The sequence below is a fragment of the Neovison vison genome, chromosome 3 (genome assembly GCF_020171115.1).
Source record: "Neovison vison isolate M4711 chromosome 3, ASM_NN_V1, whole genome shotgun sequence".
NCBI lineage: Eukaryota > Metazoa > Chordata > Mammalia > Carnivora > Mustelidae > Neogale > Neogale vison.
This window is the reverse complement of record NC_058093.1, coordinates 8,164,742-8,177,346: the sequence shown is the minus strand read 5'-3', so window position 1 is coordinate 8,177,346 and position 12,605 is coordinate 8,164,742. Positions and strand designations below refer to the sequence as shown.

The window sequence follows — 12,605 nt, the reverse complement described above, 5'->3', positions numbered from 1 at the left end:
ACGCAGAAGAGCAGTGCAATACACATTTCTTAAGTGATGTCTTTTACAAGTCCCAGGTAAACGTGTAAGAGCAAACAGCGCAAAGACACATGTGCGCACGCAACAAACTGGGGTTCTGAGTGGCCACAAGATGAAGCCGATGAAGTAAGTGGGAGTGAGAAGAGCGGGCAACTTAACGAGCACATCATGAACATCAAAGGGGAGAAAGTTACTGCAGAATTTACAGGACCATGCAACGGACCCACCGTTTTCCAGGGCAAGAAGGAACCTTCAAGTTTACCCACTCTAACATTCCCTTATCACTCAAGAAAACAAAAACAGAATTTAAGTAGCTGGCACCCCCCAAAGCTCCACCCGCCGGAAAATGCTGCTCAGATCAGTACCAGAAGCGAGTTCAGAACTCCATTAAGTGAAGACAACATCTGATAAAATTTTTTTTTTTTTTTACTGAGGTTGGCCTCTCCCCTAGTTTTCAGAAGCTACTTATTATGTGACAAAGAGCCTACTACTCCTCAAATTGTATTCTGGAGTGGAATACAGTTAGAGTCTTGTCTGCCCCTTTTCTGCAAACAATCATTCGTATACTCAAGGGAAACACAGGTTAAAAAGGTAACATTAGATTTAAAAAAATTTTTATGTTTCCTTGAAAACTGTAAGCTACCTCATCACATCTATCAGGCAACAGGAAGGACGAATGGACGAGCAGAGACTTTTCATACGGAGGCCACTCGCCCTCTTCCGTACGAAACCAACCCCATGCGGTGGGCACGGAGATTGTGCATTGTCAAGATCTAAAAATAACACGAGCATACTGCTTACAAAACCTTTTTGTTTCATTCTTTTTTTTTCCCCTGTAAATGGGCAATAGATTCCTTGCCCTGTGATGTAATTAATTAGTCCCACATTTCAGAATAAATAAGGCTAAAATAAAACACTAACAAAACCACAAGACACACTCACATTTAAGAAAATACAAGCTGGAAACTAATATTATGAAAGCCACAAAAACAAGATATTTCAAACACTGGCACAGTTTAGAAGCAACATTTCAATTTTTTTATTTTAAAAGTTTCTCTTTAGTCAGAACTGTTGCCTACCGGCAAGAGGCCTGAGCTGAAGCCAGTCAGCATCTGGTGTGTTATTTGACTTGTGATCTGAAAGCTTCCTTCCAATAGTTGATTCTTCTGTGTTCTGCTTCATAAACCACTTCTGTTTTCCCTGAAAAGAATCTGGTTTTAGCATCAAATCTGCAGCCACAATTAACAACAATATTTACTTACTAACATCTACAGGGATAAATGGCACTAACATTTTATTCATAAATTATTTAGGAAAAAAGTGAGAAAAAGTTTTTAGAAATTAATCAAGGGGTCTAACTAGATAAAATAGTCAACTAAATTTATATGTCATTTTTTCTTTTTCCCATTGACTCAACTAAAAGGTAATTCATCTACTCCGAAGTATAGAATGGGATATACAAAACTGTAGGACACGCACCTGAGTGAAATGTGAAATATGCTTAATATCTGCCTTATTTAATAGTGTGTGGGAAAAGGAAGTTCTGAAAAAACTGAAGTTCATTCCTTTGAATTTCATCGTCCTGAATGCAGTCTTACATTTCCCTACATGTGACATAATGGCCAGAATCACCCTTGCACTAAAGTCCCCAAATTTGTAGTTTACTTCCGTGAGACTTGGGTCTAAGAATGCTCATTTGCAAAATAAAAATGACAGATTCTTAGGATTAAATGTGGCGATGTATGAAAACGACCTATCAGTAACTGACTCGTCACAGTTTTGCAATACAGTTTTCTTTCTCATCTAATTTATCCTCAATTATTAATGAATCCTAATTACTGTATTTCATTGTTTAGGTCTGAATTCTCCTATCTTCCAAAGTCTGCTTTCTTCTTTTATCAGTGTAACTATGTAACTACCACTGACAACTCTTCCCACTTACATTTCTATTTCCAATCTCTGTAGATTTAAGGGAGCAAATAAGCTGTGGCCTTCTGATGAACAGAATGCAAGAAAGCGACGATGGGCTACTTGTGGGACCGATCTGCGAGACGCCCGGCACCTTCTGCTTTTGCTCAGGGAAGCGAGAAGCCCCAGCTACTACGCTAGGAGGAAACTCAGGACAGACCCTGAGGAGAGGCCATGTGGCAGAGACAAAGACCACCTGGGGACCTTCTACCCCTGGCTCTGTCCAGGGCAAACCAGGCCAGCGGAGTCTGAAGGCAGTAAAGTGAGGGACTCCAGCTGATACCAAGTGCAGCAAAAGAACTTCCTGGTGAATCTTGCCTCATTTTCTCAAAGAATTAAGAGAAATAATAAACTGCTATTTATAACTGTTATAAGCCAGTAAGCTGTGAGGTTTTCTGCTTCATAGCAGTAAGTAACAGAACTGGGGAAACACAAAATTGTCAGAAGAAAGTAATATGGAGACAACCTAGAGAGAAGAAAAGAAACAGCAGTCGTGAGTTAAAGAAGAAGGGGAAGAAAAGGGGGGGAGGGGGAGAAAAAGCCAACACCAGTACAAAAGTGTTAAGCAGAAAATGCAAACACTAGCTGGGATTCTGTCTAACTGCTTTGGTTCCGACTGTCTGCTGTCCTAAGAACTTGCCAAATCGTTACCCTCAAAGCCTCAACTTGCTGAAACCAGTCAACATCTGATGTATTACTTAATTTATGCTCTGGAAGCTTCCTTTCAGTAACTGATTCTGCCACACAGATGGTCAAATGTCTGTTCTGTTCAAATATCACTAATTCCCTTTCCTCAAAAAATGCCATATACTTCTTCTCCTCCGGTTACTCACTGTCCTATTTATCATGAAAGACAAGCACCGGTTCACCTGCCCAGGTCCCTTTCTTCGACACACTTGCAGGACTCCTTACTACTAGATTTGGGTGCTCCCTTCAGTTACTGACTTCCGAAAGAACTACCAAGCTCTGGGGACTCTATTCTCCTATACTCTATTCTCCTATAAAACCAAACCTATTTAATTTTGCCAGCAAATTTAAATTCAAAAGGAGACCAAGCTTAAATGATTAAAAAAAAAAAAAACAAAAAAAAAACCAGGAAACTATTTTGATCTCTTGAAAGACTACATTTTATACTTATCTGTATTATGCAGACTCTAATAATTTGTACATATTATCTATTGATGCTTGCTGCCTCGGTGTTAGCAGGTATACACAACTGAGGAAAATTAGGGCTTCACAGTAATTCCAAAACTTCTCTGTATCCTTTGCAATAGACCCTAAAATTCTTACATTTCTTAGGTCATCAATGATCAACTCTTCTTCTCTCATTGAAAGAAATCCTCTTAATCGGCTTCTCGTTCCCCTTTCCTTAGCACGTGGCTGAAAATTCAAGCTCCCATCGCTCCCCTTCTGACTCACTTCCTGCGGCCGCTCTCAGCCTGGCATCCCTCCCCCATTATTCTTGTCTTCACCCAACCTTTCCACACGACCTGCAAAAACCAGATACTCAATTTCGTTCCCTTCGGATCCTTCCCAGGCCCTCTTACCACTCCTTAGATAATAATTTATTGGCACATCATGCGGATCACCCTTTCTCTGGGGGCAATTAAATATGATGATGTCCAGACTAAAATGTGCCAATTAAAATTAAATATATTATTTAGAATATGATATGAAAATACATCTAAAAAGTAGGATTTATTTCCCATAGATTTAGCTAGCAACTGGAAATCATGATAAATGAGTCAGAGTTTCACGGCTGCAGTTTGTGCCTGGGCAAGAATTAGAATCACTCCCCCGAATCCCAGTTTAGAGCTTGGTTCTAAACCGTATTTTATCTCAGCGAAAAAAACACGTACATATACAAACAAAATACATCCATAAAAATAACATAAAGGTTGTATTTTAAGAGTGGTCTGTACACCTATTATGATCAGGACTACCCTTTGTTCTTGAGGAAAAAGGTTTTTGTTTTTGTTTTTTAACTATTTACAGAAACCAGCAAAATGTAAGAATTTTCTTTTTTGTCTAAGCTTTTTTAAAATGTCCTCTAGACAGAACACATTGTTCCTCTTCGCAGGGTCCACTGAAGAGAATCCGCACTAGTACCACAAACGTGTTACTGAGAAGCACTTGAGACAGAGCTTCAGAAACAGACGTGAACTGCTGTGAAAAGGGAAGGTCAGTGGTAGGAGCCCTGAAATTACTCAGGGGGAAAATTATTTTAGGTATTTATCGGATACTCACAAATGTGCCACGCAACACAGCTTATGACAAGCAGGGTCTTTAATCAATAGTCTAACATCATCTCCCGGGAGGTCCCCGCCGCCCCCTTCACTTCCTTCTATTCCTTCCTATGAAGCCGCCGGATCTAAAGCCTCCTCACCTCTACTGCTTCTGCCACTAGCATTTCTGATGAGGAAATGTGTTGTGTGAAAATATTTTCGTTGAAAGACGGGACAATGAAAGCCACTTATACTTGAAAATATGACCTAGTGGACCCATGAGATTTGTTTCTATTTACACATTTTTTTAAAAATAAGCAGAAACTGGCCAACAGCTTTTTCTATCCTATTTAAGTCAGCTAGAACAAATCCAACAAAGCAACTGAAACGAAGACTGCTGTATCTGGATCACGAAGGACAAACACAACGACCAGAACAGCGAAGATCAACGTCCGTGTTTCCTTTGATACCTACCAACATCACAAGTAAGCATGTGGCCAGAAGATGATATTTTTGTTACGTTTTATATCTCAGAAAATGGAAGAAGCCATTAAAAAAAAATACTTACTCTCCGCTGTTTGTAGTGCTTAAACATTCTAATGCAGTGCTCAATGATAAACAATAAGTAGACGCCTCCTAGAGCGACCAGTCCTTTCAATACAGCATCGTACTCCTCCAAAAACTCCTTAGATTCGTGTCCGTGAGAATGCCCGTGCCCGTGTTGATGACTGTGATCATGTCCACCCTGAGACTATTAATAAGAATGACAAAAACTTCTGAACATATAATTTAAAAGGCCTTTTAAAATTTTGAGATTATAATCTCCTAGAGAACACAGAAAAAAATATCTTTAAATTTTTAAAGTGGTTCTGTAAATATTATCTCACTGAACTGTAAGTCGCCCTCTATTTAATGCTGACGTTCTAAGTGGCCTGGAAGTATTGCCTATTTCGTGGTCACTCTGAAACGAAGACCACAAACTCAAATGACTATAGGGGTTAAGATTCATACTATAGCGAGACCATCAAGCAGGAGGGTCCTTTGCAAACTGAAGTAAACAAGAACCAGATGTCTAACATTTAGTAAAAACAAACTACTTCACCAGCAGGTCATACACGACCCGTGAATCCCTGTAATCTAACTTTTTCTTAAATTGATTGTATTTTTATGTTTTTCTCTTACAAATTATTTTTAAAAAGTGAGGAGATGTTACCTATGCTTACACAGTAGAACAGCAAAAGCATATACTTAAACATGTGTTTGATTTTCCACATTTTAAAGCTTTAGCAAAAATAAATGTATAGAAACAAAGTTTTTTTAATTGTGAAAGGAGTTAAGTTTCACAATAGTGGCCTTCAAAGTTAGAAAATTAGTCTAAAGTCTTTTCCTTCCTTTGAATATCTGTATGCCTTCTCACTTGCTAGTGGCCAACTGAAGAGGGTTCTAAACTTCTCAAAGAAGGCAAGACCATTCAGCTTTAAGTAATTAATACTTCTTATAAAAAAATAAGTTTAATAGCAGTAAAAGACTATTCTTACTTCAACTATTCTTAATAGGCCCAGTTTTGAAGATGTCACTATCCTTGATGACTGGTGAAAGGGTAAGCAAGGGGTGGGGGGGACAAAGGGGGAAATAAGTAACTAATCGACTAATAATCAACTTATCCAAAAAAACTCATATTCACAATTTTAAGATTCACTAATCAATTTTTTAAGGCACTGCCATATATAATTCCAGATATCTATCTCTAATCTTAACTAAAAGTGAAGACCGGGAGAAGGATTACACAAAACACACCCACAATTCCTCGGGGCACCTGGCTGTTCCGTTGGGAGAGCAGCCAACTCCTGCCTGATCTCCGGGCTGTAAGCTCCAGACCTACGCTGAGGGCAGAGATTACGTAAAAAGAAAATATAATTCTGTCTCCCAAATATTCCAAAAGGGGGTGGTAAGAATATATATTTAAACAAACAAACAAACAAACAAAAACACATCTCAAACCTGTAATTTTACATTTGGAAAAGAAAAAGCCCCAGGATTTTCATAATTTGAAGTAACAGCAGTAATACTGGATCGAATACTCCCACGTGGGAGGAGGGGAAGCAGGTAACTAGGCATGTGGGCACAGGATCATAACATTAGAAGTTGTCTCCTGAGATCCAGGGCACTGGGGCAGTCGGCTGAGTTTCCTAGGCTTGGTCTGAGCTCAGGTCACCATCTCCGGCTCGCGGGCATGGAGCCCAGGGCGGGAGCTGCTGCGCCTTCCCCGGGGAGTCGGCCTGATGACTCTCCCTCTGCCCCGGCCCCCACTCGCTCACCCGGGCCCGCACTCTCGGTCTGGCTCTCTCAAATATGTATGTATATTGTTAAATGAATAAATAAATAAGAGAAGTGTCCTGGAATAGAAGAAAATAAGTGGTCTGCCAGGCGAAAAGATAAACAGCCCCAAGTGCAAAGGGCTCGATGCCTGAAACCGTCAGCGGCCGCGTCCGCCTCTTTCCGAGCAGATACGGCGCCTGGGCACACCGGCCATGGGGCACAATCACTGCGAGACCCTAATGTATTTCTTCTCAAGGCTTTCCTGATACAGCTGATACACAGATCACTGATAAAGATCAGTGAGTGGGGTACCTTTTTACGTATTCATTTTCAGAACTGCTAACAGAGTCATTTCTTTTTTTTAAATTTCAGCTCTACTGATGTTAAACTGACTTACAAAACTGTAAGACACTTCAAGTGTACGACATAGTGATTTGGTATGTATACACTGTGACGGGAAAAAGTAAAACTGATGTTACCAATTTTTGTTGCTATTTTAAAACCTAACAACGCAATTTATTTCAAAAGTGTTGCTATTAAAACCATGCAAATGGAAAAAATACTTCATCCTACAAGCAAATAAAACAAATACTAGGTTAGTGTGCTACATAGCTTGGTAATGAAGGACACTTTTAGCTTAAATATATTTATTTTTATTTTTTTTTAAAGATTAAAAAGTTTTCTTACATGGGGCAGTAGATGAAGAAGGGCATCTCCGCTCATTGTTCCTACAGCTAGTGCAACAAGGAATGTGAGAAGAAATTTGAAGCATCCTTGGTTAATGATGGGAACCAAGATCACGCCTAGCAAGGAAAGCAGGCTAATGACAGTGATAGAAATGATACCACAAATCCATGCTGTAGGAAAGAAATCAATAGTCAACATTAATATGACATATAAACCAAACAGCTCTAAAGAACAATCAACATAAGATAAATGAGTCATGGGACATAGACTATCTTGCCCTGACTACGCTTTTTAAGAACTTTTACATTCTGGCACTGCTGTGCGTAAAAACAAGATGAATATCTGCATAGCCAAACTGAATACTTACAAGAATTAAGAAATTCAGACCTTCGTTGTACAGTCGCAAACAGTACTTTCAGTAGCCCACTTTATCAGAAACAGGGACTTCAACTGACTTCTGGCTGTGATTCACTCCTAATATCTAGATTATAAATAAAATTCTACCAAGGTATAAAGGTAAAGCCATAGCAATAAAACTGTTTATTTAGAGAATTATAAAACTCTCCTGTGATCATCAGAGGAAGCCAAGTATCTAGTGTTAACTTTGTAAATCTTTCTAATACAAAGTTTAAGAAGCTTAACGTATCAGTCCAGAATGGAAACATATTCCAAGGAGATACAAAAAAGCCTTACTACTGTTAGTTTTTTTTTGTATTTCATTTCTAAGTTTCTCAAAAGGTAATTCAGCACCATCCCCTGTGGTACCATCTTTACTCCACAACCAGCTCCAAATTCCCTTTCTTCCAATTTGGCTTTCTCTATCATTTTCTACTTTTTAAAAATTTCACTATATAATTTTACTGATTATATAGTAACTATTATATTCTATATTATTAATATATATTATTATATATTAATACATGACATGATATAGTTATTGTGTTCTACATTATATTATATAGTAATAATTATATTCTATAACCAGAATACAAGAGAAATGTTTCACAATATGATTTTTGAAAATACACAAGTGTGACAGAAAAGGGGGCATTTTCTGCACATTTCCTACAGCTCCTGATAAGCAGATTAGATAGCAGAAATAAGGCCCGTGGTTCAGGGGGTGGGGCATTTTCACTTAAAGTGAGATTACTTTAGGGGTACCTGGGTGGCTCAGTAGGTTAAGTTCAGACTCTTGATTTAGTTCATGATCTCAGGACGGTGAGATCAATGCCATCATATGTCCCCTATGCTGGGTGTGGAACCTGCTTAAGATTCTCTCTCCCCTCTGCCTTGCCCCCCAACCCCTCCCCCACCTCTGCTCACATGCACAGGCACATGCTCTCTCTAAAAAAATAAATACTACACTCTATTAATGGCTTAAATGAAACAGAAATATTTTTAAAATTCTGCTTAATTTTTATCTATAGAAAATTTCACTAAAGAATGATAATTTTGTGAAGTTTTGAATCTAAAATGCTGTTTTTCTCATCAAACCCAAAAGGACTATAAATCTGCTGAGAGATTTTATGCTCACTGTTATGGTAAGAGAACAAAGGAAAATACATTTCTTCAACAAGGTAAAAAATTGTCAAAGACAAAGAGAAGGATAGGTAAAGAAATGAGAACTTTAATTGACCCACTAGATGCTGAGTTTTATCAATACAATTGGATTGTTTCACTTGACATTTTAGTAAGTTTCCAATAACATTAACATTATAAACTAAATCTAAGCTAAATTAGCTCGCAGGACTAAGCCAATAGGTCATTTACTATGGTTTATGCTATCTCTAACATATAATTTCTAATACAAACATGGGTAATTGAAAAGGCCAAAAGAAGATGGAAACACACAACCAGACTTTGGATTCAGTGGCTTTAATACCTACAAAGATTTGGGAGGAAGGAAGGAAGTGGGAAAGGAAAAAGATTCATTATGAAGTCAACATCCTTGTTAGTGAAACCAATGGGTAAGGTAAGGATTCCCCCAACTATGGTTGGGACTATAAGGCAAAAGGGAATGGAGGTCAAAAACTCTATTTTAAAAAGAAAAACAGAAGGTCAGATAAGGTCTAAAAGTTGACTTAATAATGATGACCAAGTTAGTTTATCTCCTTGTCCCCCAAGCATAGGCAGGAACAATAAAATCAGTGGGAGAGCCTGAGTAAATAGGCCAGAGTAAAGGGGCCATTAGTATACATAGACTCAGGAAGACAATAAAGTTACGGGCCAACTAAACCAATAAAGGTTTGTAAAAAACTACCACAGCTCTGCAGCTCCAATCATACTATCTGGGAAAAAAGTGGACAAAAGATACTTGTAATAACTAAACACGACAAATTGAGGCTGGTAATAAATACATTAACCTAAAGGTAAAATGTCTCATATATTAATATACAACTCTCCCTTCCCAAATGTATTTTTCCTTACTTTGGCAATAATTCAATTTAGAAGCAATTTTTCTCAAAACAATCTATCTAAAAGCAACTTCAGTTAAGAACTTAAAAACAGCACTAAAAACTTACTGAGGGGGGGTGGGAGGGATGGGGCGGCTGGGTGATGGACATCGGGGAGGGTATGCTATGGTGAACACTGTGAATTATGGAAGACTGATGAACCACAGACCTGCACCCCGAAACAAATAATACATTATATGTTAATTTTTTAAAAACTACTTAGAAAAGCCAGTAATTGATATTCTAAGATAATTCTGTACATACTCACTAATATATATGGATGGGGACTGCCAAAACTACAGATGAAACCCAAAATATACTACATAAACAAATTTTATGACTTTTCATAACTACTAGAAATTTGTATTATTCAGAATTATTTTGTTCAATAATGCACTGGAATTAGTCACCAGAATTATTCAGCAAAAGTATTTCTTATTTTAGCCCTATGTCCGCAAGTCCAAGACAATTCATATAACCAGATTAAGATACTAAATTAGAATCTACATTTACCAAAATCTACTTGGGTAAATCGTATTTAATCTGATCTTTTCTTTTTTCTAAGCTTATATTACATTCTACACTAGGAAATATATATTCATTCCTTTCTGGATTTGCTTTTCAAGATATCTGCAATAGAAATTAAATTCCTGTATCTTGATATAAAGAAAATACCATTAATTTGATATAGTAGACATTTAAGATGATTAACTTACACAAAATAATTTAATAAATTAGCATTAGAAGCATATTTTAAAATTTGACATTACAGAGTAAGGCCCTATTAAACCGACATATATTCTTATATATTCTTATTCTTATAAGCAAATTTCTAAAAAGCTAATCATTAAAGAGTTGAGAGAAAATGTGGTTCTATTCCCTACTCATAAATGAACATTATTCTAAGCAAATATTTCCATTCTAAAATTCTCATCTTAATTTCTGGCTAAGGATGTACTGAATATGAAGAAGTCTAATAAAGAGTCTATGAAACCGTAAACATTCTGCACTATTCTGAGATGACTTAGAGTCTCAAATAGCTTTTGGTTAAGCAGCTAAAAACCAAGTTACCAAATGATGAATCAACCAAAACTGAATTTGTGAAACATCCATTTGCCAATATGACACGTGAGCTCAATATATTGTAACTTAGGACCAATCACTGACAGTTAAATTACCCAAGTGCTTACATAAATGGTTGAGGGAGGGTGTGAGTATGAAAGGGTGTATGAGTTCATGTGTACGCAAATGAGTACACGTCACACATTACACACTCCCAGGTATAATTTTTTATGAATCAGCTAAGAAATTCTCTCTTTCTCATCCTCTTGGGAAAGTAAATTCATGAGCTAAGATAAGAAATGCTTTAAAAAGAGAAGCCCACTTTATGATTAGAAAATCTTCGGCATTTGTGATATTAGACATCTGAAACTCAGGAAATATAAGAAAACATAACCCCACCAAGAAGAAAGACTTACATAAATCTATCCAGCATCAGAGCACTGCCCACCAGGGTGCCATTCTCAATTTATCTTTCTGGGGAAGCCATTTACTTAGAATAAAATGCAAATGATGCCACTTGGGAGTCCTTCAGTAAAATGGTATTACACTGAGCTTGGACAGTGGCCCTCCAGAAGGAGCTGGTACATATATATACATACACAAACATGCATGCATATAAACACATGCTTCAAAAAAATAATTAATACAAATGCTTTTGGTTTTCTGGTCACACAGTCAAGTGATTATCAAGAAACTGGTTACTGACCAACATAAAAACCAAGAATGAGAAAAACACTATGCTCTTAGATTAAAATTAAATAATTTGTATAACTCTGAACACGTTTATATATAGAGAACATCTGTTTTTAGAATCCATATTGTCTCATTTTTCAAACTACAGGAGATATATTTAGTATGCTTGCTACCTTCAAAAGATTTTTTAAATTGATCTAAGAAAAAAATACATTCTAGGACTAAAAACTTCCAGTAACATTTTGTATGTAAAATAGAGGGCACAACTGGGACAATTATAATATAGTTTAATTATTCTTCCTTATATACCTTGACTTGATTTACAGAGTTGGAAATTATAAAAAAAAAATTTAAAAGATGTCAATTATTCTGCCCCTTTAAAAAGGTAATTTTTTCAGTTCCTTGCTTACCAGAAGCTCCTTAAACTGGCAGTGTCCTACTGTATACGTTGAAAGGAATTTAATAATCTACACTGGTGTTGAACAAACCGTGCTCATCATCAGATGGTATTCCAAGGGGAGTGAGAGGAGAATTTAATGATCAGAAAGATTTGGTAATTCTTGGCCACACAAGTTCCCTCAGAGTCTCTAACAGCTTAACAAGCCCCATGAATCTTTGCAAGACGAACAGAGCATGTGGCATTTTTCTAACTCACTTGATCATGGAACCTATTAGTGTATTAGTGTATTCACCTATTAGTGAACCTATCAGTGTATCAGGGTCCTACAAAATATGATTTGGAAAATTCTATGTAGATCAATGACCTTCTATTTTACAGATTTGCATACCGAGGCAGAGAAATTTTACATGTTAAAATAATATAATTTCACACCTACTAGAATGGCTAGTAAACACACACACACATACACACACACACATATACTGGTAAAGATGCAGAGAATCTGGAAGCCTGGTACATTGCTGAGGGAAATGTAAAATGGCACAGCCACTCTAGAAATGGTTTAGTAATTCCTCAAAAAGCTAAAAGGAATCACTTTATGACACGGGAATTCCACTCCTAGGTATATACCCTAAAAGAACTGAAAGCAGACAGATACTTGCATGCCTGTGTTCATTACAGCTTTATTCAAAATAGCCAAAAGGTGGAAAAAACCAAGTGTCCATCAATGGCTGAATGGATTAACAAAATGCAGTATTTACATTTAATGGGATATTATTC

At 37.1% G+C, this 12,605-nt stretch overlaps 1 protein-coding gene across 2 annotated transcripts in view; it reads right to left on the bottom strand.

Moving 5' to 3' along the window:
• Nucleotides 1–12,605, bottom strand: part of SLC39A10 (solute carrier family 39 member 10) — a 111,905-nt gene that overhangs the window by 17,045 nt on the left and 82,255 nt on the right. For both annotated transcript variants that reach the window (XM_044241199.1, XM_044241198.1), the window contains exons 4-6: nt 7,218–7,387; nt 4,780–4,962; nt 1,098–1,218 (exon numbers count right to left, since the gene is read on the bottom strand). In XM_044241199.1, the coding sequence (XP_044097134.1) occupies nt 1,098–1,218; nt 4,780–4,962; nt 7,218–7,387 (474 nt within the window). The remainder of the gene's footprint in view (nt 1–1,097; nt 1,219–4,779; nt 4,963–7,217; nt 7,388–12,605) is intronic.